Source organism: Stegastes partitus, unplaced genomic scaffold (genome assembly GCF_000690725.1).
Source record: "Stegastes partitus isolate 25-593 unplaced genomic scaffold, Stegastes_partitus-1.0.2 Scaffold1340, whole genome shotgun sequence".
Classification (NCBI taxonomy): Eukaryota; Metazoa; Chordata; class Actinopteri; family Pomacentridae; genus Stegastes; species Stegastes partitus.
This window is the reverse complement of record NW_007579071.1, coordinates 109,386-136,176: the sequence shown is the minus strand read 5'-3', so window position 1 is coordinate 136,176 and position 26,791 is coordinate 109,386. Positions and strand designations below refer to the sequence as shown.

At 40.6% G+C, this 26,791-nt stretch overlaps 1 protein-coding gene across 2 annotated transcripts in view; it reads left to right on the top strand.

Annotated features, from left to right (window-relative positions):
- The window catches only part of fibcd1b (fibrinogen C domain containing 1b), a 112,757-nt gene that overhangs the window by 51,522 nt on the left and 34,444 nt on the right, over nt 1-26,791 (top strand). For both annotated transcript variants that reach the window (XM_008298700.1, XM_008298699.1), the window contains one exon: nt 2,434-2,570. In XM_008298700.1, the coding sequence (XP_008296922.1) occupies nt 2,434-2,570 (137 nt within the window). The remainder of the gene's footprint in view (nt 1-2,433; nt 2,571-26,791) is intronic.

Below are 26,791 nucleotides of genomic sequence, written 5' to 3'. Positions count from 1 at the left end.
ACAAAGGCTGAAATTTTGTATGACTTGGTTTAAAATGTAGACTTCAGGGGTACCACTATAGCTCACCTGGTTGAGCTGGCGTCCCATGTGCAGGGCTACAGTCCCAATGTGGAGGTCATGAGTTTGAATCCCGCTCATGACCCTTTCCCACATGTCCTCCCCCCATTCTTCTCCCCCACTTTCCTGTCTCTTTCTCAGTAACACTATCCAATAAAGGCACAAAGGCCGAAAAAGTAACTTTAAAAAAAATAAATAAATAAAATGTAGATTTCACAATGGAGTAACCCATCAAGTTTTTCCGCCCCATCTGATTTGAGTCATTAAATATTTCATATTTGCCGATTTGTCCGATGCAATTTTCCTAGATAATACACACTTGAAGCATTGCAGGTTAGCTGTAGTACCAGATCGTTCCACCAGGTGGTCTTACTGTTTAATACGCAGCAACCCAAGGGGGTTCGCATTGTGGGAGTTTGGCTAGTAAAGGAGCACCGTGGCAAAGACTTCTATGATCGAGATATAACCAGAGCACATGTGAAACTAAACTTGGCTTTACAGTTTTCCCATATCCCACTGGAATATCTATTGGCTGCTATTTGCAGGCTTATTCACGCGTCTGGATGGCAACATATGTACACGACAGACTCGGCACAGGTTTATGTCGGTGCTGATTAGTTCAGAATTCCCCTGATCGGCCCCAATTTTTTTTTTATCAGGCTCGTTACATCCTTGCTTAAAGTTATGCATAATTATGGGGGACATCGGGGAGCGTTTAGCTTTACATTCGGTCTATGGTGCCTGCTTGCTGCAGGAGTTTTCTTAATTTCATTTAAAAAATCAACAAAATATGTAATTTGCCCAAGGGTGGCCAAACTGAAGCCTACTTATGTAAATTTATGCATACGACTGTAAGCTGTAAACTGTAAGTTATCTACAGGTGTGAATGTAGAGAATGTGTGTTTCACATATCGAGTTGATTTATTTATTTGTTTTTTGTTTTTTTAAATGAACCCAGGAAGTTAGAAAACATATTAGATTATCCACCTCTTCCTCCAAGCTTAAGGAAGTCTGGTAGGAGGTACACATAGCAGCAGTTACAAGCAAATCCTCCCCTGCAAAAAGTGATTTAAAAATGAGTGATGCCCACCCATGGCATCGCTTCCACCGAATGCCATCGGATTGAATTGCTTGCAGACGTCGTCATGAACCAGGCCAAGCAAAAGTGGACCTGGAGCATTAGTCCGATCAATGAAGGGGGTCCTTGGAAGAAAATTTTCTCTGCTGTAAGGGATCATTAAACTGAAAAACTTTGAAAGCCCTCGTTATAGAAGACCAAATTCTTAAATAATGATGATAGTCTCTTTTTTTAATGTCCCATGGAACCTAGACAGCTTCAGTTTCCTGTAATGAAAAGAAGTGGGAAATGTTACCATTTATGTGTGACGATGATGAAAGCCGGAGCTTATTAGTCGGGGCTCGCACGGAGAAACGGAAAAGCTTCGGGGAAAGCAAACAGTTCGTATCGTGTAGGGACTGTAAAAGGAGAAAAAAAAAAAAGGGGGTCCTGTATGGCCTTTTTAAGAACTCTCCTGGCTGTTTTAAATTCAGGGGTTTGACCCGGTGAAGGCTGGCATGCATAATCTATGACACTGTCCTCATCGCAGAGTTCCTCTCCTGCTTCCTGGGGAATAGATTTTGTATCCCTCGTGTAAAGACGGGTGTCTCAGTCGCAGACAAGGGTGCTACTGTTCTGCTCTGCTAGCTTACAAGCTCTCTCTGTCGCTGTCACTTCTTCTCTTCACTAACTCTTCTTGAATTCTACCTTCTTTTTTTTTTTTTCCTCTCTCCACTCATTCTCTCTCTTTGTCCTCATCGTATCACTCCAACGTATATATATCTCCTCACTGAGCTTCTTTAACTTCAGTATGTCTTTTGTTTTCTTCTTTCTCCTCATATTATCTCGAGTCTTATATATCTGCTCGGCTTCTTTGCATCTCTGCTCCACCCATGTGCTTTCCCGTCTTCAGTTTTGACCTACTTGCTTTCCGTCTTTTTTATCTTTTCCGCTCTTACTCTGTCGTCCCACTGTGTCATCTATCACCCGCCCGTCCGTCTTTTCCTTCTTCTTTTTTTTTGCCTATAAACACAACCATTCTCTACCTTCGCATTGCTTTTTCTTTGCTCTACTAAAGCAATCCTTCTTTTGAAAAAAAAAAAGAGCAAGCTAACACTTTCAGCTTAATTTTGGCAGGAAGGAATTCACAAGACTGGGCCAGAATTGTAACATTTTCTGTATTTTCGTGCGAGTTCCTTCGCTGTAAACAAAGAAAAAGGGTTGCGACGACTGTACTTGCGTGCTCTTTCTCCTTGCGATTCCATATTAGGCCTAATTTATTTAATGTCTCCCTACTTTTCTCCCCCCCCTGTCCCCAGGCTCGCGTCCTCGTGACTGCGGTGATCTGTACGCCAGCGGTCAGAGAGAAGACGGTATCTACTCTGTGTTTCCCGTCCACCACCCTTCAGGCTTCCAGGTCTACTGTGACATGACCACAGACGGCGGAGGCTGGACGGTGAGTCAGACGAAAACACTCACATGTATTACACTGAGCACACACACACACACACACACACAAAGCTCTTAAGCTCTATCTCCCTCAAGTAGAAACACTCAGTTTCTACATTTATACCAAGGTTATAATCAAGATGAAAACAGAAATATGGATGCTTTTGTAAATCTCCTTTTATGTATTAAATATCCCCCCAAAAAATAAGAACGATCCACAAAGCAATCACTTCCATTTAGGTCAAATGGCACGTACAATAAGCTTATGCGCTGTTTATTCTGGGGCACCTGCTGTGATTACAGTTGTACTGCCCTAGGAATCTCATGCATCAATCTGAAAGCGTCTCATCAAAGTTTTATCACAGAGATCTTAAGTCTGAGGCGGACCACTTTTGGAAAACTAATTTTTTTTTTGCTTTTGCATTTAGAAAACAGAATGCTTATTAGTCATATTTCAAGTGAGGATTTCATCATGCTGCAAGAAGAAGAAAAAGAATAAATAGGAGCAAGACAAAAAAAAAAAGTGCTGCAAGACACAACAAAACACTCCAATGAATCACGATGACACTTTGTGTTTAGTAGGCTAAGTAAATGGTACCATTCAAGCAAAGATGGAGATTCAAAACCGCCTGTAATCTAATTTGTCTGCTGATGCCGAGACGTCTCTCCAGATATAAAGACGGCAGGACTCGTTGTATAGGAAAGGACAGGCAAAATGCACAGCCGGCGTATTAAAACACAGCTTCCTGCTTTCGAACCAATTTGTCACCGAGCTTCAAACTCACAACAGCGGCTTCCTTTAAGGATGACGAATCTTTTGACCTGTGTATGTTTTGGTTTTGTAAATCTCGCATCCCAGCCTTTGTGCAATAATGTTTTTTGAAAGGATTTCGTATTATAAAAAGGCGACACGGAAAAAGGATATTTAGTTTCTCCGAGCGTGTGTTTTTTTTATTTTTTTTTTTCCTTGATCAAACATCTGTCAGTTGTCTGGCCTTGCTAAAGTAAACATCACTGTTTAAGTGAGACTGTATACTGGAAGCGCTGCGTCTTTTGGGAATGAGAGACAGCGAGGTGAATAAACATTGACACAGAGCTGTTTGAAGTTATATTTGGAAGTGTAGTTTAGATGTATTTTACTTTGCGCCCGACACNCCTTGTTTGTGTTATTGCTGCATCCATGTGCTGGTGAGCTTGTGTTTGACTACCTGTTCAAATATGACACGTCTTAGCGTTCTTAAGGTGGAGGTGAAGGTGCTACATGTACGAACACATTCATTTCTCATCATTTTATTCTGTTATAGTACATCTGACATCAGTTCACTGCAGATGCTATCTAATACTGATCAGATGGAGACACAAATTTAAAAAAACAAAACAAACTGTATGCAGCGTATTTAGTTTTTTCTTCGTGTGTGTATAGCTATGGGCATATATGTTTGAGCAGGAATGCTTACATGCTGTCTTTGGGCACACCCATGAATATCTTTGACTGGCTGTCTGTCCCACTGTGCCTGTGAATATTTGAAGAATTCATCTCTTTACTGTTTGCTTTGGATTCCCAAAAGAACATATTAGATTTTCAAAGTTATATGAATCCAAACCTGACAGCAGTGAAGCTCTCCTCCGCTCCGACTGCAGCAGGGTTTCTGAGTTGAATGACGCCACTATAGGAGGCCTACTTTCTCAGTTCGTGGACTGCTCGACTTTGCTCTAAGTTGCACCATTGCTCTCTCGCGTTACAAGCTAAAGTTCAATTCCCTCGCTGGCAGTAAGCGCGCAAGTGCAAGCACCAGCTTGACATATGGTAGTTTTCTTTGTTATTATTATTATTATTGCCGTCAGATAAATTATTCAGTTTTACCAGTAATACGCTTTCATAGAAAAGAAAGAAAATCAGAGCTTCAATAAAAGTTGAATAAAAGATGCTGGACGCAGTTCCTGGTTGGAAACAATACAATAAACATTGGCACACTTTTGAGTCAGTCTCACATCCTTTTTGCCATAAATGCTCAATAATACACCGAATCCTTGGCTGAGAATAGTCTCCAACAAATGTGCTGAATTGGAAAGGTATTACTCCTGTGTGAGTCACATTTGCAAAAAAAAAAAAAAAAGTACTGCGCTCAGCTGTTTTGGGAAGTTATTCGCCCTATTTATAAAACAGATTTCAGTAGAAACGAGAGAGTTCACGATGTCAGAAAGGAGAGACACATTGTAGAATCATACAGACTATCACCAGAGTTATCCTTTACCTGCTCTAGTATTTCAGGCAACCTCAGAGTGAAAAAAGTGCCAAGATTATAAAAGAACATTCAGTGATTTTTTCTTTTTTTTTTTTCCCGGCTCTCTGAACACTCAGCAAGGCTCTTCAGTAATAAAACTGAGCTCTGATATGAATAGAGTTGTTTGCGAAATGATGTACACCCTTGGATTTATTACATACTGAGCGAGAAGACATAAATCCAGTTCATTTAAATAGACATTAAGGAGTATATACATTGCTGCTGTTTATTTCATGAACCTACAGATTTTTTAAAAATCATTGTGCTGCTTTCTGATGTCAGCCCAGGCTTTGAAAAACTGCCTTCTTATGCTACTAAATGGCGTTCTCTTACATTTTGAGGGATTGTGACGTGTGACAAATATGTTTCAAATCAACTCCTCATTGAAGGAAGGACTCACAGGAAGTGATGGAGAAGCTTCAAATATGTCGCATTTTAACGCAAAGCTCAATATTTACCTGAAGCTGAACCACACAGGGAGTGAAACAAAACCTAAGAACAGTAGTCCCATGTGGTAGTCCCACCCGGTCTCCAGGGTCAGAGTCCTGTTGCTACCCCATGTGGACTTCCCTTCCAACCTGTTGGTAAAAATCACTAGCCACAGATTCCAGTACTGATCTGAAAAGGAAGCTAATTTGTACCCACAAAGTACTCAAATGCTTCCTCCATCTTGTAGTTTCTTCTGCCTGAAATGTTATTAAGAAATGGCAAAGGCAAATTCTTGGAAGAAAACTTTCAAATAAAAGTGGACATCCAGAAAGGCGAAGATAAAAACTCCCACACGAGCCCAGACTGATACAGGAGAAGCGGTGCACTATTCCACTATGCGGTGTTGATGCACTAACAAGGCCTCATCAAAAGAAACCCAAACCTGCAACGTCATCACAGGCTTCTAAAGTATGCAAAGCAACATCTGGAGCACCTTGAAGTGCCGTGGATGTATGGAGATAAAAAATGAAGCCACAATCACCAACAAGAGAAAAGGAAAAAAAAGAGCAGCATTTGATGGAAAACACATCTTCCCAGCTGTTAAGGATGGGGGTGGAGATGTTTTGCTTTGGGGGCTGTGTAGCAGCCGGTGATACAGGAAACCGGATAGAGGGAAGAATGGATTCCACTAAATATCAGCAAATGGATGCAAATGTCATGCAGTTAGTCAAGAAATTGAAATGGAAAAGAGGCTTACTACTACAACAGGACAAAGATCCAAAGCGTACCTCAAAATCCATGATCAGCTACTTCAAGAAATGTAAGCTGAAGCTTTTGGAACAGCCTTGACAGTCGCCCGTACACAGCATCCTTGAATATCTGTGGGTAGGTCTCTTATGTGCTGCGTGTGTTTGCCTAAGCGATCTGCAAGGACGAGTGGGTGGAAATCCCATAATCAAGAATGGGAAGACTCTAATATGATGGCAAAATGTGTTTGCAAATACCTGTCTAGTATACTTTTCCAGTACGACTACTAAGTACTGACTTAGTAGGTTGCCTAAACAAGCTACAAATATTGTTTATTGTATGTCTTTTTCATTTAGTTTTCGTCTTTACGGAATAAAACATAATAATACGTCAGCATCTCGCGAAAGGCTCAGTTTTGATATCTGTGCTACGAGGTGAAGAGGAAGGTGGAAGAGCAAGAAGGACAAAACATTACACTGGCAGAAGTGAGCTGAAAAAAAGGGAAGCTGTTTATTTGCAGCCTCTAAAAGAAAAAAGAAGAAACAAACAAAGGAGCAAAAAAACCTTGGAGGAAAAACTTACAAAACAAATACGCTTATATGTTAAATGGTTAAGTGCAGTGCTGAGTTATGCTGCCTGCAGAGCAGACCGTTCCTCATTCTCGCTGCTCATTTTTATATTCATGTATATGCATATACAACAAATTTTCTTAGAATCTTTTCCAAACGATGCCTAAATTCATAGGTCAACAGTCAGTCATCAGTACTGAACATTTGAAATGAACATTTGTGCCTGTTTGGAGTTCTTTTCATGAATAACACAAGGTGGCTTACAGACTCAAACTCAGGCTTTTAGAACTTAATGTCTTTTTAATGTATTTTTTTTCTTTTAATCAAACAAACAAACTTCACTCTAAAATGAGGAAACACAAAACTGCAGTTTCTTGGATGGCCGCTTGAGACTGGCTCCAAAAGCAAATCCATCCCCATAGACCCTCATGCTAAACTAGCTAACTTCACAGTAGAAAGTGTGGTACAAAAACGATTTTGATTCTTGTCATTGATTTCTCTTTTCATGCCAACTGTACAAAGGCTGAAATTTTGTATGACTTGGTTTAAAATGTAGACTTCAGGGGTACCACTATAGCTCACCTGGTTGAGCTGGCGTCCCATGTGCAGGGCTACAGTCCCAATGTGGAGGTCATGAGTTTGAATCCCGCTCATGACCCTTTCCCACATGTCCTCCCCCCATTCTTCTCCCCCACTTTCCTGTCTCTTTCTCAGTAACACTATCCAATAAAGGCACAAAGGCCGAAAAAGTAACTTTAAAAAAAATAAATAAATAAAATGTAGATTTCACAATGGAGTAACCCATCAAGTTTTTCCGCCCCATCTGATTTGAGTCATTAAATATTTCATATTTGCCGATTTGTCCGATGCAATTTTCCTAGATAATACACACTTGAAGCATTGCAGGTTAGCTGTAGTACCAGATCGTTCCACCAGGTGGTCTTACTGTTTAATACGCAGCAACCCAAGGGGGTTCGCATTGTGGGAGTTTGGCTAGTAAAGGAGCACCGTGGCAAAGACTTCTATGATCGAGATATAACCAGAGCACATGTGAAACTAAACTTGGCTTTACAGTTTTCCCATATCCCACTGGAATATCTATTGGCTGCTATTTGCAGGCTTATTCACGCGTCTGGATGGCAACATATGTACACGACAGACTCGGCACAGGTTTATGTCGGTGCTGATTAGTTCAGAATTCCCCTGATCGGCCCCAATTTTTTTTTTATCAGGCTCGTTACATCCTTGCTTAAAGTTATGCATAATTATGGGGGACATCGGGGAGCGTTTAGCTTTACATTCGGTCTATGGTGCCTGCTTGCTGCAGGAGTTTTCTTAATTTCATTTAAAAAATCAACAAAATATGTAATTTGCCCAAGGGTGGCCAAACTGAAGCCTACTTATGTAAATTTATGCATACGACTGTAAGCTGTAAACTGTAAGTTATCTACAGGTGTGAATGTAGAGAATGTGTGTTTCACATATCGAGTTGATTTATTTATTTGTTTTTTGTTTTTTTAAATGAACCCAGGAAGTTAGAAAACATATTAGATTATCCACCTCTTCCTCCAAGCTTAAGGAAGTCTGGTAGGAGGTACACATAGCAGCAGTTACAAGCAAATCCTCCCCTGCAAAAAGTGATTTAAAAATGAGTGATGCCCACCCATGGCATCGCTTCCACCGAATGCCATCGGATTGAATTGCTTGCAGACGTCGTCATGAACCAGGCCAAGCAAAAGTGGACCTGGAGCATTAGTCCGATCAATGAAGGGGGTCCTTGGAAGAAAATTTTCTCTGCTGTAAGGGATCATTAAACTGAAAAACTTTGAAAGCCCTCGTTATAGAAGACCAAATTCTTAAATAATGATGATAGTCTCTTTTTTTAATGTCCCATGGAACCTAGACAGCTTCAGTTTCCTGTAATGAAAAGAAGTGGGAAATGTTACCATTTATGTGTGACGATGATGAAAGCCGGAGCTTATTAGTCGGGGCTCGCACGGAGAAACGGAAAAGCTTCGGGGAAAGCAAACAGTTCGTATCGTGTAGGGACTGTAAAAGGAGAAAAAAAAAAAAGGGGGTCCTGTATGGCCTTTTTAAGAACTCTCCTGGCTGTTTTAAATTCAGGGGTTTGACCCGGTGAAGGCTGGCATGCATAATCTATGACACTGTCCTCATCGCAGAGTTCCTCTCCTGCTTCCTGGGGAATAGATTTTGTATCCCTCGTGTAAAGACGGGTGTCTCAGTCGCAGACAAGGGTGCTACTGTTCTGCTCTGCTAGCTTACAAGCTCTCTCTGTCGCTGTCACTTCTTCTCTTCACTAACTCTTCTTGAATTCTACCTTCTTTTTTTTTTTTTCCTCTCTCCACTCATTCTCTCTCTTTGTCCTCATCGTATCACTCCAACGTATATATATCTCCTCACTGAGCTTCTTTAACTTCAGTATGTCTTTTGTTTTCTTCTTTCTCCTCATATTATCTCGAGTCTTATATATCTGCTCGGCTTCTTTGCATCTCTGCTCCACCCATGTGCTTTCCCGTCTTCAGTTTTGACCTACTTGCTTTCCGTCTTTTTTATCTTTTCCGCTCTTACTCTGTCGTCCCACTGTGTCATCTATCACCCGCCCGTCCGTCTTTTCCTTCTTCTTTTTTTTTGCCTATAAACACAACCATTCTCTACCTTCGCATTGCTTTTTCTTTGCTCTACTAAAGCAATCCTTCTTTTGAAAAAAAAAAAGAGCAAGCTAACACTTTCAGCTTAATTTTGGCAGGAAGGAATTCACAAGACTGGGCCAGAATTGTAACATTTTCTGTATTTTCGTGCGAGTTCCTTCGCTGTAAACAAAGAAAAAGGGTTGCGACGACTGTACTAGCGTGCTCTTTCTCCTTGCGATTCCATATTAGGCCTAATTTATTTAATGTCTCCCTACTTTTCTCCCCCCCCCTGTCCCCAGGCTCGCGTCCTCGTGACTGCGGTGATCTGTACGCCAGCGGTCAGAGAGAAGACGGTATCTACTCTGTGTTTCCCGTCCACCACCCTTCAGGCTTCCAGGTCTACTGTGACATGACCACAGACGGCGGAGGCTGGACGGTGAGTCAGACGAAAACACTCACATGTATTACACTGAGCACACACACACACACACACACACAAAGCTCTTAAGCTCTATCTCCCTCAAGTAGAAACACTCAGTTTCTACATTTATACCAAGGTTATAATCAAGATGAAAACAGAAATATGGATGCTTTTGTAAATCTCCTTTTATGTATTAAATATCCCCCCAAAAAATAAGAACGATCCACAAAGCAATCACTTCCATTTAGGTCAAATGGCACGTACAATAAGCTTATGCGCTGTTTATTCTGGGGCACCTGCTGTGATTACAGTTGTACTGCCCTAGGAATCTCATGCATCAATCTGAAAGCGTCTCATCAAAGTTTTATCACAGAGATCTTAAGTCTGAGGCGGACCACTTTTGGAAAACTAATTTTTTTTTTGCTTTTGCATTTAGAAAACAGAATGCTTATTAGTCATATTTCAAGTGAGGATTTCATCATGCTGCAAGAAGAAGAAAAAGAATAAATAGGAGCAAGACAAAAAAAAAAAGTGCTGCAAGACACAACAAAACACTCCAATGAATCACGATGACACTTTGTGTTTAGTAGGCTAAGTAAATGGTACCATTCAAGCAAAGATGGAGATTCAAAACCGCCTGTAATCTAATTTGTCTGCTGATGCCGAGACGTCTCTCCAGATATAAAGACGGCAGGACTCGTTGTATAGGAAAGGACAGGCAAAATGCACAGCCGGCGTATTAAAACACAGCTCCTGCTTTCGAACCAATTTGTCACCGAGCTTCAAACTCACAACAGCGGCTTCCTTTAAGGATGACGAATCTTTTGACCTGTGTATGTTTTGGTTTTGTAAATCTCGCATCCCAGCCTTTGTGCAATAATGTTTTTTGAAAGGATTTCGTATTATAAAAAGGCGACACGGAAAAAGGATATTTAGTTTCTCCGAGCGTGTGTTTTTTTTATTTTTTTTTTTCCTTGATCAAACATCTGTCAGTTGTCTGGCCTTGCTAAAGTAAACATCACTGTTTAAGTGAGACTGTATACTGGAAGCGCTGCGTCTTTTGGGAATGAGAGACAGCGAGGTGAATAAACATTGACACAGAGCTGTTTGAAGTTATATTTGGAAGTGTAGTTTAGATGTATTTTACTTTGCGCCCGACACACACACACACACACACACATCCACCATCTTACTGGTTAGAGTCATTTATTTCCCTTTGTTCTGAATTGTAATGCAGCCGTCCTGAGGGAAAGCAGAGCTGTTCTTAATAGAGAACTAAGACCCTGTAACACTTCCAATTTCAGCTACACAAATCTTCTTCTTTTTTTTTTTACTTTCCAGGTTGTGATGCACAACTTAACATTTTTCAGGGACCAAATCTGCAAAACGATCTGCTGCGGAAATAATTCCTGCCTCTTTCATGTCATGTAAAATGGGGGCAAATTGCATGAAAAGTGTTCGGTGTGCATTCAGGGAATAAATACGGCGTCTGATTATTAGGTTTTTGTGGGTGCGATACTGTCTCGTTGACAGCGTTTTTGATGGATATTTTAAAACTTGGTAGGATGAAACTTTTAAGGCGCCCTCCGCGTACGTGTGAAAGCGTTTTAAAAGTGTGAAGATGCCTCCATAGTTTCAAGAGGAATGGATTCTCAGAGCTGTAAACAACTTAGCTAGCAATTTCTGGGGTGCAGTCGCGCACAAATACATTTGTTTGCGACTTTCACAGTTTGTAGTAGTGCAACGATTTATGCAGCTACAGTAATTACAAACACCATCAATAATAAGAAGAGTAAGGAGTAAATAATACTGGCAGTGTTTATCCGTTTATGGTGCGATTTCCCCCGCCTTGGCTTCCTCTGCACCTCCAATACATGCAGCACGTATCAAACTTCAACTCAGTTTGATCGGCATGTGTGTGTGTGTGTGTGTGTGTGTGGCACTTGTAAATCGGTGACTAACTGTGTGAGATAGGCAAGGTCGTACCCCCCTATCATCAAATAAAGCAAGACTGTCAGAGTGACAGAGTGCTTAGCGCAGCATGATGGAATAGAGCTACATACCAGCCTGTCACTGGGTAAATGCTTATGTGTGTGTCTGTCTGTGCATGAATTAATGTTTGGGGCAAAGTGAGTGCAGATGCACAGAAATAGTCTGCTAGTCTACTTCCCCCCCCCCCCCACCGCCTTCAGACTTTTTCTTCATCTCTTCCGAAGACACACTGAGTTTTCCCCGGTCCTCACATATTGTCCTATAAACGGATTTACATCGCAGCTCAGATTGAGGTGATAATGTAGCAGTTACTGATCCTGCCTGGTGTGATGAGCTGATTGTGATAACACTTGAGCCTCATTAAGAGATCAGCGTGATGTGATCCAACAGGGGCAGGTAGAGAGACAGGATGCTTGGTGAGTTGAGTGGCTTACTGTCTGTCTGCCGGCTGAGCCTAAATAAGGAATGAGCCATATGCTGCCACCTCATTAGCATACTTTGACATACTGTAGCACTGTTGCAGAGACTGCTGCAGACAGACTGAGAGATGAGCAGGTTACTTAGAAGAGGAAGGGAGGGAGGAGGAGGAGGAAGAAGAGACAAAGAGAAAAGAGGGCTTGATGAAACCATCAGAATATGATAGTGAGAGATTAAATAAATAAATAAGCACAGAAGGGGAACAATGATTTACTTTAGTTTGCCCGTACGCTGAAATCTGTCTGTGTTCCAGCCAGAGCTGCAGTGACTAATCAATTACTCCATGAAGTGTTAACGATCTAATCTATCGCCAAATGTTTGTAATTGGCATTTTTTTAATTTAAAAAAACAAAAAATTAAAATTGTCCGGTTCTACCTTCTCAGATGTCAGTAAGTTCTGGTTTATTTCCTCCTCTATGAAAACTGAATGTCTTTAGCTTGAGGACAGAACAAGTGGTTTCAGTGTTTTGTTTTGGGTTTTTTTTACCATTGTCTTGCATTTTATCGACTAAACAACTCAAACTTAAATATTTAAGAAAATAATCAAAATTAATAATAATAATAATAATCTACAATAAACAGAACTGTGAGTTGCAGCCCTACTGTTAGCAAAACTGATCCACAGAGCAAAACATATTATTCTGACAAACCGAAAAAAAGCTGTAAAATTGTGAGGTGTTTGTTTGTTTGTTTGTTTCCTCTTGGGGCTATTTGCATATGCCTGCATTTTGAGTGTATTTTAACCCAAACCATGATATTTTCCTAAAAATAACCAAGTAGTTTTGCAGCGTCAACAAAGGTAAACAGCAAATGAAGACAAAATGCTCGAAAATAAAAATAAACTGTGACTGAAAACGACAGAAAACACAAAAGTAGTGGTTGCGAGGGTGAACCTTCTCCTGAATGTAACCAAGTAGTTTTAGTCCCTCAACTTAATGAAGCCACTTTTGTGCAGGCGACAAAAGTAAAAAGTGACTAAAAATGGATGACAGGGGCTGAAAATGAAAATAAATAGCCGGTAAAACCCCACTAAACAAATGTCCCACACAGGACTTCAACCCTACCTGTGGTATGTTCCACATACTCTGCCTGTCCAGCCCCTTTAGGCACACTGTGTTGCTCTATTTTATGTATAACATGAAAACCAGAACACAGGCCAAAACAAAATGTCGGCACATTTTACAGCCTTGATTTCATCCATCCATCCATCCATCCATCCATCCATCCATCCATTATCTATACACCACTCAATCCTCACTGGGGTCATGGGGGGCTGGAGCCTATCCCAGCTGACTTGGGGCGAAGGCAGGGGACACCCTGGACAGGTCACCAGTCTATCACAGGGCTACACTTAGAGACAGACAACCAAGCACACTCACATTCACACCTACGGACAATTTAGAATCACCAATTAACCTCAGCGTGTTTTTTTGACTGTGGGAGGAAAGCAGAGAACCCACGCTGCATGGGGAGAACATGCAAACTCCATGCAGAAAGATCCCAAGTGTCCTCACCGGGACGCGAACTGGCGACCCTTCTTGCTGCGAGGCAACAGTGCTAACCACTGAGCCACCTTGCAGCCCATTTACAGCCTTTATTGTAGCACTAATATGTTCTTGCACTGTGAACCAATGCAGCTATTGCACTTTTTAATGTGACACTGTGCTGCTGAACTGCCTTAAATCTGATATGACTACAATAACATCTTTATCCTCCTGTTGTGTTTGCAGTAAAAATGGCCGCCCTTAGGGAGCCAGTGGGATAATGGAGCTGTCTTAAGTAGCTCTAAATTTAGATGTCAATCAGCAGAACTGTAGCATCAGACAATGGTGACCTTTTGGAGGATGTTTTTTTCCTCATGTGTCTGTTCATACGCCTTCTCCCAAATACAATATCCATTACGATGGTACACGCTGATGGTTTGTGCTTTATTGTCATAACATTCAATAAGGTTCGCCTGAACTCCAAGAAAATCAGAAAAACATATCAGCTCTTAAAAAAAAAAAAAAGGAACATGACTCACAAAAAAAAACAGCCCGAAACAGCGCAACACAGCCACCCACCGATACCACTATTTCTAACTTAATAAATGAGAGATTATCTCTTTTAAAAAAAATCAGCTTGGTATAAAACCAAAGCGCTATATAATAATAATCCAGCCGAGGGAGCAGATTTTTCAGCCGACTATTTACGATATAAAGGTTTCAGCTTCCAATCTTCCCTCATCATTAGTTTTCGCTCAATGGTTTAAGTAGTAAAATTAAACCCTTTCTCCGAGGGTTGAGAAAAAAAAAGCGGGATGACAACGTACAACGGCCTATCAGGTTCATTAAAAGACAGAGGGGAAGAATGTAAATGTGTAGTTTAAGCTCCTCTGAAGTGTCGGAGAGTGGAGGGGTATGAAAGACAGCTAATGACTTTCGAGGTTTTCTTGAGTTTGTGGATATAGTGGTGACGTGGGATTCTTGAGGGAATATCGTCTATACCGTGAATCGCCTGCCTCTCTCAACCTTTTTTAAATGGAAAAACAAAAATAAACCATTTTTTCCACCTTTTTTTTTTTTTATTTTTTTCGGGAGGTGCTTATTGTATCAACACGGAAAATGTAGTAGTGGTCCATTTAAGCTTAGGAACATATTGCTGCTGGAGTTTAGATATTCAAATTTGGGAGGAGCTGTACATCTTGGGTATTGCGGGGGTTGGGTGGGGTGAGCGGTAATTACTGCAGCTAATTGACTGAGACACCATGTTGTCAGTGGTAAATATGGCCATCATTAAAGTGAGACTAACAGTATGTAAATGAGGGGGGAAGGAAAAGCAAAATGCTAGATAGGATGTACACACACACGTAAATGTACTGTATCTATCTATATACACACAGTATACAGTAGACCCTGTTGTCCTTTGGTGTTTATTTGAAAAGAAAAGACAACAGAAGGGAAGAGAAAAGACATTAGTACAGGTTGATGTGAACAGTTGTCAAAGGAAATTGGTCAGTATTTCTCCGCTGGCATAACTCATGCCCCAGAGACAGTCGGACTACAGAGGTAGGAGGGATGATGGCAGATAGGACATAAAAGAAAGGAGCTGTCATTACTCGGCCTCACACCGGCTCCACACACACACACACACACACACATACCACACACTTTGCCTACTCCTGCAAAATGAGTCAGCCACAACACAACAATCTGCAACAGCATCTCTCCAAAGCGACCTGTACAAATAATCAAGGAAGCGTACATACGGCAAACATGTGTTCGTATACGGTCGCAGATACACTCACACAAATACTAGAATATGTACACACACACACACACAAGCCTTTCACCGAAGCAATCCTCTGGGCGAGTGGTCTGCCACTTTCAGCGATGGGAGATTTCAAATGCCATTTAAATACAGCCTCGCGGCTTAGGGTAATGTCTTCTATTATTACTATTTTATTTGTTAAAAGGAAGGGACTAAAAATGACCATGGCATCAATAATGAATGAGAGTAGATATATCAGAGTGCAGTGTGGGGCTGCATTATCAAATGGTGCTTTTATCAGAAGCACTGCAATCACTCTCAAATATTCAATTCAGCTAAGAACTGAAATGTAAAAGTTTGAGATTGAATGTACGATTGTGTGCATGTTGTATCACACCCCCTCCCCTTTAGAGGCTGGGAGTGCCTTCTGAGCATTGCAGAGTGGACGGTATGGGCTTTTCAGTATCTCTATCTGGCTCAGACCTTCTTCAATATTTCATCTCTGTTAGTTTATTGGTTTGAGAAAATAAAAAATAAAGAGAAATCCAGGACGGATGTTTGTGCACTCGCGTCTTATCTCTAAATGTTTTGTATGGCCCCAAAAGTGAAAACTTCAGAGCACAATCTTAACCATTGTTGGAAATATAATTGTTTTCCTAATGTTTAGATTCGGGGTACTTGACCTTCACTTTAATCAGATGCTAATTTCTTTGTTATTTACTTTTTTTTTTCTTTTTTTTTTTGCTGGATAAAGATGCAGACGTCTATTTGCACCCCCAGTACCTGGAGCGAGGAGATAGTATTGTTGTGTTGAGAGGGAGCACGAGCTGTCTGCTGCTAGCATTATCACAGCTGGTGTCAGACATGTCCTTTAGGATATTAGTGCCATTAACTGGGGCTGGGTGCGGGTTATATGGGGAAAGGTTAGACAGCTGTGTGAAGACTGCTGCGGTAACATTCACCCATTTTATGTTTGCTCTCTCTTGCATGAGCACGCACACAAATAAGACTTCTTGCATCACCACGGTTGGACCTTCAGGTTATATTTTTGTATTTTTTTTCATGTCACATTATGCATTTTTTTTCCAGTGAGACGTGAAGCTAGTTTATTACTTTGACATGTCAAAGAAACGTGTTAGGTTTATACAATGCAGCACATGCCCTAGGAGAGCCGGATGGTTAAATGGTAACCGATACTCATATGCGAGCTGCATTTTTTTTTTGTATTTTAATTAATTTGGAGACATGTAAGACATATAGCTATAGAGCTAGCAACATGTTCAAAGTATTTAAATAACTACCACATAAATGTTAATGGAATTTTCTGCACATTTTTAACCTCTTAAAACCTGGACTCCATATGCCTGGACATCACATTTAGAGTTTTATTATTATTATTATTATTATTGTTGTTGTTGTTGTTATTGTTGTTGTTGTTGTTGTTGTTGTTGTTACTATTACTACTACTATTACTACTACTACATTGTTATTATTATTGTTGTTGTTGTTTTTTGTATATTTTTATTATTATTATTATTTAAATATGTTTTGTGTTTTTTCATAGAAATTTTTTTTTTTTAACTATTTTTAGGGTCCGAGCACTAACAGTGCAAGGAACCTATTGAAACCCTTGTGATTATTATTATTATTATTATTATTACATTGTTATTATTATTGTTGTTGTTTTTTGTATATTTTTATTATTATTATTATTTAAGTAGGTTTTGTGTTTTTTCATAGAATTTTTTTTTTTTACTATTTTTTATTTTTTGTTCTCTCCAAAGAGAAGAAAAAAAATTGCATATCAAACATGAGCTCGGGTCTAAAGAGCCTAAACCACAGCTGGTCGGTCAAAAATAAATAAATGAGATCATATTTGTGCAAATTTTTGTTCAAACACACAATTTTGTGTGTCATTTCGGTTTTTATGGTAGACCTTTTCAGATTATTTAAATTGTAAATACAACACCTGCCATGGCAGCATCAATGCTGTAGATATGTCAGCATGATCATTTTATTATTGCTGCTGTCTTTAGACGTGTTTCGTGTTTTTATTTTCACAAATTTAAATTACACAATGTTTAAAATAGCTTTAGTTCAGTCGTAGGTGTGCGTGATTCCTCTGGATGCAATGAATGAAGCTGTTTTATCTGCTTTAATCTTGGCACCCTTCTTCTCCTGTGATGCAAAGTCTTGCTGCCCTGGGTCTTGGCCCACACACACATTTTTAAACACAGTTTACAAGCCTTAGCACAAATCTACCTGTGTTTAACCCACTTCCTCTTAATCCCTTAACCCAAAAAGGAAAAAAAAAAAAAAAAGGAAAACCAGATGTCTTGTTTATATGTTTCAGAAATCAGGTTACCGCTGAAAGCCGAATAATCTCCTCACTTAAGCACATGTAAATGCAGAAATTATGTTTGCACATGTGTGTGAGGGAGCGAGCGAGATAGAAAGAGTGTCTGTGGATTGTGTTTTTCCTTCTGTTCTCATTTGCTGCCGCTGTGTACAGAGCACATCTGTCTTTCTGATAGGATTATAAAACATTCACCAACAGATGTTTGCAGTCTTCTTTGAAGATAGCAGTTGAGCAGACTGCTGTGGATTTATGAGCGCTTTCATCAGACAGTGTTGAATTTGTCACCATATCATCAATATTCTCAACAATGTAATCAAATTGTTAGCAATTCCTCAGCTAGTCTCTTCTGATCCGTCTTCCGTCTATGAGAGGAGGCACTGATTTTATTCGCCCCACAGTTTGCTTCGTGTATTTATTTTTTTTATTTTATTCATGTCTTTCCTGTGTCTTCATGTCGTACATTTATTCACGTACTATGTCCACATTGTATCTGTTCCTCCTGATTTCTTCCAACCTAATTCCTGCATGTAATTTGCGGTGCGTCTTATGGCTGATGTTTTAATCACTCTGTGAACATGTTACCAATTATCTTCAGGTTGTCAGCGCAGAGCATCGACGAGTGACATCTGTTGCCAAAGCACCAAACATATAAACATGGTGCGCTCACAGCATGTAGGCTATATGCCAGGAGCTAACAAGCTATTGGCACTTTTCCTATTTTCCACCGAGTCACATGCCAGATTGTAAATCTCCCAGAATCAGCTTTGGAGTGTTTGTGTTGATTCTTTCCTGTGTTCTGTTTTGTAAGTCAGGATGTCCGTCTGTGCAAGCTGCAGGCACCCAGTAGTTGACAGAAAGCCTGCTGAAGAGCTTAAGGCAGCTTGTTAAGTAGCCTTCATCTACTGCAGAGATTATAGGGAGTTTAATGTGATCATGCCAGCGCAATAGCCCCCGAGCAAGTGTTGAGATGGTCGTTAAGGATTCGGGGATTTGCTATTTGGCCATTTCACTAGACTTCCATGTTTGCAGCTTGAAACGCTTCATCTAAGACTCAGACTCAGCCAGATAGCAGTGTGGTTTGTTTACTGTGTAATGTGCATACAATGTATTGGGATGTTGGTGCTTTTCCCAGATTCTCCTCTGCAGAATTTCTTCAGGAGCCGATCAGCACGGGGCTCGCTTTTCTGAAGAACTGTCAGAGTTCCCCAGACTGGGGAGGAAGAGAACGAGAGACTTTTAACTGTCGGATACATAGTTTATGGCGACTTGCTGACACAGACGCTCTGACAAAACATGTTACAGGAACCGCTGTCTTCCTCAAAGGTGCTTTCCTTCATCTGTACGGCCCCTCTGCTTTTTGTGCTGCACAGAACTGGATCCCCCGACTGAACAGTGATGGTTCACCGAGAGTTTTATTAATGAGAAGGCTGCCGTTAGAGCTACAAACTGAAAAGGAAAATAAAAATACAAACATTACCTCACTTACAATCTCTCATTAGACGCTACGCCCTGTAGGCACATTCGCAATTAAAAAGAAAAATAATCACAACAAAATCTTGCAAAAAAAAATGCAATTTTAACCCACATAGTTTAAACGATCTTCACTCTACACTCAGCAGTCCTTAATAATTTAATCAACTAACTTTACGGCCAAATCGGGCTGAAGTAGCAGTTTGCTAGTCTGAACACGTTCTTTTTTTTTTTGAAGCTCTGGAAAACCATAACTTTGCCCCAAAATTCAAGTTATTTAATGGTTCAACTTTGAAATCTTGAGAAAGCTGAATACAACATTATATTTAGCCAGTATAATGCTTGTACGAAAGGTTTAGTGAGAAAAAATACGGCGCTAATGGACAGTGAGAGGCAAAAAGAAGCCGTTACTATAGAATATATAAATCTGTAGATTTCTTTCCTACCACTGAAACACTGACAGCACTCGCCACATTGTGAGCTAAACAGATTCCCCGCATTGACGATTTTCTTTTAAGCCTTTTTCTTACAGTGAATGTGTGCGCCAATGGTAGACATAATTCTAAAAAGTTGCCTTGGAAAGATGTGCTGTGGAGGCTTTCGGAGCATATAGAACAGCTTATAAAAAGATTTAGAGCTTCAAGGAAAAAAAAAAAAAAAGATGAAGTCACAACAGTACAGCAGCGCAGGGGAAGACTGATGGAGAGTGCAAGAGCTACAAAATGAGAAGAAGCCGAAGAAATAACTGTCCTTGAGTTATTCTTTATGTTTACTGTACGGACGGTAAACTCAGAGGCGCACAGTCAAGACAACTGGGACTTTGTGGGGCTTCAGACGCTGCATATTATCAGTGTCGACTAAATATTGTTAAATAGTGTTTTATTACCGTAATGTTCGGACTATTGAGGCACCTGAATATAAGCCACACCCACTAAAAAAAAGTTGTACATATAAAGGCCGCACTTGTCTGAAAGCTGCAGGTGTCCACGTTGTAACATGAGATATTTACACAGAAAGATTTTTTTTAAACTTTTAATTAAATACGTACCAGTAACATACACAAATGCTTTTTTTCTGACAGTGCCTGTAACACAGCTGGTTAAAATAAAAGATACAGCACCCTACCAGGAAAAGTCGCTAGTCGCTAATTGATCGCCATCTTCCTCCTGCGCACTAAAACCACTAAAGTCGTCTTCTTGACACAGCAAAATTACTTCGTCACACACTTCCTCAGTCTCTTTTTCGTTGTCGCTCTCGATGTCACTTTCGTCTCGAGGCAAATTTGTAAAAATCCATAAATTAGCTGCATCATGATTCAAAGCGTGTGAAAAAAGTAGCGGCTTATAGTCTGGAAATTACGGTAATATCGGTAAATGACTTTTTTTTGTTCCACAGAGAACAAAAATACAACCTACATGATTAACTTTTTGAAAACAAGATCTTCTAAATGTAAGAGCCGCTACATGTAACACTGGGTTTCATTATTCATTATTATTATTGATTTTGCTCGCGGTGTGCCGATATGAACACAGGTTGCAGTCACTATGGATTTTCTAGCTCAGGGTTTGGAAGGTACTTAATGCGGTGTGTGTGAACCACTGAATCCTTGCTCAACCTTTAATAAAATGGCTGCTGTGTCACAACTGCAGCTCTCAGTGTGTGTGTGTGACTAGAGCATCGCCTGCCCCACACCCACATAGAACAAGTCAGCGTCTGACCTTGACAGAAACAACTTTGATGTCAGGTACAGCCCTCTAGCCAGACATTGTGTGTAAGGATTTGTCAGTTGGGGTGTTAAGCTGCATTCCAGTGGAAACTGTGTGTGTGGCGGTGACGGTGGTGGGGGGGGGGAGATGACATAGCAGCCAAGGCTCAATAAAACAAAAAAACATCTGAGCCACAGTAAACAGTGCATGTATGCACATTTGTAGACAGATAAACTTTGAACTTCCCAACTTTGAAGGTGAGGCTGAAAAGCAGTTGTTTTTTTTTTTCTTCTAGAATCCTTGTCGCCACTGTGCTGACCACTGTTTGAGAGAGTTCTTTATGAATAATAATGTAAGAGTCAGTGCAGGCAGAAGTCTGTGTTCACAAGCTGACTCTGAAGTCCTGACAGAAGAGTGGGAGATGCAATATGAATGCTAATAAATAACACATTTATTTTAATGTTAAAGGTGCTCCATGAGACATTCAGAACCGCTGAATGTCACATTGGAGCACCGGTGTCTCAGACCAGAACTGCTGCCACGGTGCCTGCTCCTTTCGGGTTTCAAGGTTGTGCACTTGAGGGCCAGGAAAATAACAAATTCAGCCACGAGCCTTAGTCCAAGCTAGCATTGCAATAGGCATGGAATAGCTGTAATGAGTTGTTGTTGTCAGCTCCAGTAACATTATTGTCCTTGACCTGTTTCTGCTCCGGTCCATGTGTGTCTGTTTCACCAGGACACACTGACTGACAATGAAATGGATAAAAGTGGAGTAGAAAAGCCAAACAGCACTTTCACACTGGGATAAAATGCAAAAACTGCACATAAACTGGGTAAATAGACTACTTCTTGCACTTGGAGGACCACTACCATCTCATTTTAACAATTACAAAAATGGACAAAGCCACCAGGTTCAGCGGGAGGAGGGATTAACATTACACGTGCAGGGGAACAGACTTCCCAGTCATAAAACAGAAGTGACCAGTGAGGGAAAGATGTTGGATGGAATAAATCAAATAAAAATGCATGAGAGAGAAGTGCTTGACTTGGCCCGAGGAAGGACAGGGATTTATAGCACAGGGCGCAGGCCTTTCCAACTACCTCGACCGTCTCCACCTACACTCACTGCATTATAGAAAGAAATCATGCACAGGGTAAACAATCAATGTGACCGTCACGACCGCTTATCTGCCTCTTGGCGGCGTATCTCTGCGTGTTCTTCACTTTTATGTGCCACAAGTCAGCAGAAACAGAATAATTTTATGGTGCTCGCTAACTTCAGCGTTTTTACGTGTACAAATCCACATATAATTTAGACGTAGAAGCTCCCTCACACACACATAGACAGAGGTAATTGTCTTTGAGAAACATTTTAAACATTTATTGAAGTTGCAGTAATTTAGCTGAATAAAACCTCTTTGCCTTTCCAAATAAACACACTATAAATATGTATTTTTTAAACATAAAAATCTGGGAATATTCAGGCAGAAGTGATGTGAAAAAAATATTGTAAATACTATTTACATTTTTTTTTAATAAAATAAAAATACAAATTTAAAAAAGGGTGTCACTATATAATTTTTACATTGGAATTTGAAAGTTGCATCTAATATAAATAAATAAATATTATAGGTATATCAATAATAAAATAATAATAATAATAATAATAATAATAATGTGATAATTGATTACAATCAATTTTGGCCATTTTATGCCAAAGATAACTTTTTTGAAGCCCTCAATATGTCATGGTTATTAACAGTTAAACGCTTTTTAATGTCATTGTGTAATTGACATGTGGAGTCTGCTTTTGTAATTTTAGTGTTTGTTTGTTGTTGTTTTTTGTCCCAATAAATAAATACAGAACATCCATTCATACCAAACAGGAAATTATAGATTTTTCTGCATCCATACACATGCAAACATGGTGGCATTCAGCATAATTACCAACCTTCATGTAAAGCTCTACGCTGGCACACATGCTGCACATACTAATGACTTTTCTCCACCTACAGCACAGTCACCCACTCCAAAATACCAGCGTTCCCTCCACCACCCAGCTCTGATCGCCGCCTTCCTCTCTTGAAACACGCGAAAGAAAATGATTGGTGTCTCTGTAAGCTCCGTGTCTCCGGGGAGCACACACACAGATTCTGACCTTCAGGGTCAACATGCAATTAAACCTCAGAGGGGCTCTGCAGTCTTACAAGGATGCTCGACAGCCAGGGAGGCACGGCCAGCGAGACAAGAGTGTTAATCCTAATATGAACTGAACTGCTTGTTGAGTAACCCGCTGCTGTCGAGTGCTGCTTCACGCGACCACCAGCTTCTCGTTGCGGCGGTGATTTGCACTAGCAGGTAGTTACTGCTGGTGTCTGAGGTTTCCTGTTAAAACACAACTATGAAAGTGTAGCTAAGACACAAAAAGCCAGCTTTAAGGATTCCTGGTGACCTTCAGTACATGAGTTAACAACATAAAGACTAAATACCTTCGTTTTACATGAGGAGTCGATCATTTTTCCTGGGAAAAGGTGAAGTCTGTCTGCGTGGAACAATGTTAATATGAGAGCGTGCTATTCATTCTGTCCTTTCCATTTTCTATCAGACATCTTTGTCATATGTCAGGTGGCTCTGCGGTATGTATGCAGCCGGGCGGGCGTTGACTTTTTCAGAGCTATGATAATGCGAGCGATTCATTGTTCTGAAAGGCCACACATGATTTAAATGACAAATAAAGGCTTGAGATGTCATTATCTAAAGACTGGTTCTCGCCTGACACGTCTGACTGACTTTCTGTGGCGTGAACTTGGAAAAATAAAGGTTTTGCGGGGGCTGAGGCAGCGCTTCTTGACACGTTTTTGCCTCCTAAACTTGTGTTAATGCACCTAATGCCGGGGCAGAGAGAAAAACAATTAGAGATGGATTAAAAGGAAAACCTTCACCTCATTTCCACCAGAGCATTATCAATTTGTAGCCTCTTGCATTTCTGTTAATTTGACCAGAGAGAAAAGGGAGAGTTAAGAGAGAGAAGAGGTTGGAGGGGGGGGATAAGATAAGGAGGCTGGAAGGTCATTATTTTGGGGAGAAATAGTGGCATCAGGGTCATTTATTCGAGCCGAAGCTGTTTTCTTAACTATGCTGTCAAAATTGCTCCGGTGACTTTACGAGAGAGTTGTTTCTTTGCACAGATCTCTCATGTAAATCACACTAGTTAGTCCAGGTAATCAATAGGAAACACCAGCTCGCCTCGGCTCCCGCTCAGACCTTGAGTGCCCTGATGGCGTATCAGTAACATGGCGACGGTGGATCGTTTTCAATGTCAAATCCCACAGCCTTTGTCCCAAGGTCTTTTGGTTGGTTTAATGGGGGCACCGTAGCATTCCCTGCAGCAACACCTTTATTAACAGATTATTGGGCCCAGTGGATTATATACATAACATCATCACGATAGAATGTTCAGTTGCTTCAAGAATCCACGTCTTTTTATAGCGTAACGTCTTTCTTGTATGTATCAAATGTAGGATGGACGTGTAAAGTAATCTCAGTGAATCCGCCTGAAAACAGATGATGTTTCACCACCGGTCAAGAGAATCCACCAAAAGCTTTCTGATGTGGTCACAGCTGAGCTGAGATACTATGGATGAGTCAGTGTGCTCGAGTGGAGCGCGATGGGTGAGAGTTGTGTTTATTGTTGTATTATTTATACGTGCGCTAAGCCGTAGATTCGAGTGACTGCAAATCGCAATGCCCATAGGTCTGAAATCCTTGAGATTACATTTAATTTAGATCAGCCTCATTCAGCTATAATACCCGGCGTACGCTCGTGTTAAATTTAGTAGGCAGGAAAACATGTTAACATCTCCGTCATTACCTCCATTCCTACACGTTGGTTTTACAATACCAGAAGTAAATCACAGTGTCATCATTCCATCTGCGCTTTCAGCTGTTGGACACGCTGGGAATGTGAAAACGAGCTGCATTCTGACCCTGTGTATGAATGATTGATGACATTATTTACAGTCAGACAGTATTTGGACAGTTATACTTTTTTTTTTTTTAGTTCATTTTTGTGCTCCTCAGTCTTCAATCTGACATAAAAGCAAGACATTGAAGTGCCAGGTTTCAGCTTTAATTTGCGCTGCTTTACATCAATATTTAAAGAACGGCGCGGACACACGTGCCACTTTGATTGTCGTGTTTTCTTGGACAGCTCTGTCATTTCCACGTAGTTGAAAGCACAAAAGAAGTCGCACATGGCTCATATTGATTGAGAGTTAATAGCTGTCATCCAGATTGTGGTGGAGTTGTCTGTAAATAGAAAAGGGGGGATGAACATGAGTGCAGGATTTAATGCAGCTCAATAAAGAAAATACATCTATAAAATATACACAAGAGGCAGCTGGTTTGCCAAAATCAGCAACTATATTACAACCAAGCACGTTATCGCAGGGAAACTTGAAAAGTAGCACACAACCTCAAGCACAAAGTCCCCTTTATGACTTCACAGCAAGTCAAGGATGACCTAAAGGCATACATGTTCCTTTTGTCAATGATCAAGAGAAGACATGAAACATCAGAGGATTCGCCCAAGATACAAACTCCTGGTAAGCCTCAAAAGCAGAAAAGGCCAGGCTGCAGTTAGCAAAAACATACAAAAAAATAAATAAAAAATGTCAGGATGAGACAAAACAAAAAATCCACCTCCATCAAAATGACGGAAAGAGGAAAGCAAGGAGGGGAGAAGAGGGAGCAGCTTCTGACCCAAAGCGTACCACCTCATCTGTCTAGTGTGTCAGGTGGCAGCTTTTCATCATTTAGCAGGAAAACAATTCTAAACATACGGCCGAAGGCAAAGGGAGACCCCGATATGGGCAGGAGATGACGGTGGAGAGCGTCACCGTTTAAAGATTCAGCACCCACAGGGCTCATGTTGATAGATTCAGATTTAATATAAGGGCTTAAATCAGATGTTAGAATTTCATGTCACCGTAAGAAACTTAAGAAGAACAATAATCGCTATCATTACCGACAACTGGAACGCTAATCTGATGGTCTAATGCAGCACAGCTAGAGTCTGTGAGAGTCTTAAACAACAGCTGATCCCTTTGTTTCTCTACTTGACAGCTTCGTACAGAGCTCCGCTGTGACCTTTCTGCAGCCCTTATAAAATATGAAAATAGAATAATAACAAAGGGATACATGTAAGGGGATGCCGAGAAGCAGAAAGCAACAATCGGCGCTTGTTTTGGTTGCGTTTCAAAAGACGACTGAGAGAGATTAAAGGATACGGGGGTGATATTCTCTATTTTTCAGATTGTCGGTAAATCCCATGAAAGGAAAACTGTGAATTGATTGAACTAACAAGCGTTGTTTGTTTAGCCGATAAACGATATGGTGTTTTCCTCTCCGCTGCCGTGGAGATTCATTGTTGTTCAAAAAAAAACTCTTAAAATGTTTCAAGCAACTATAATCCCGAATGTACTGTTTCGTCTCGTTCAAGTAGCATCTGCTGAGAAGTGGAGTGGAAATCATTTAGCCTTGTTAATAAGTGAAACTAAATAAAACCGCACTGTATAAATATATATATAATTTTACTGACATTACCTGAAATTATACAGTAGTTGGGCGCTGCTATAGCTCACCTGGCTGACCTGGCATCCCATTTATAGGGGCTACAGTCCCCAATGTGGAGGTCATGAGTTCAAATCCCGCTCATGGCCCTTTTCTGCAGGTCCTTCCCTCATTCTTCTCCCCACTTTCCTGTCTCTCGCTCTACTGTTCTATCAAATAAAGGCAAAAAAAACCAAACAAACCATAGACTGTATAAAAGATGGACGTAGCAACCAGCCCTGAAAAATGAAGCCAACCTGGAA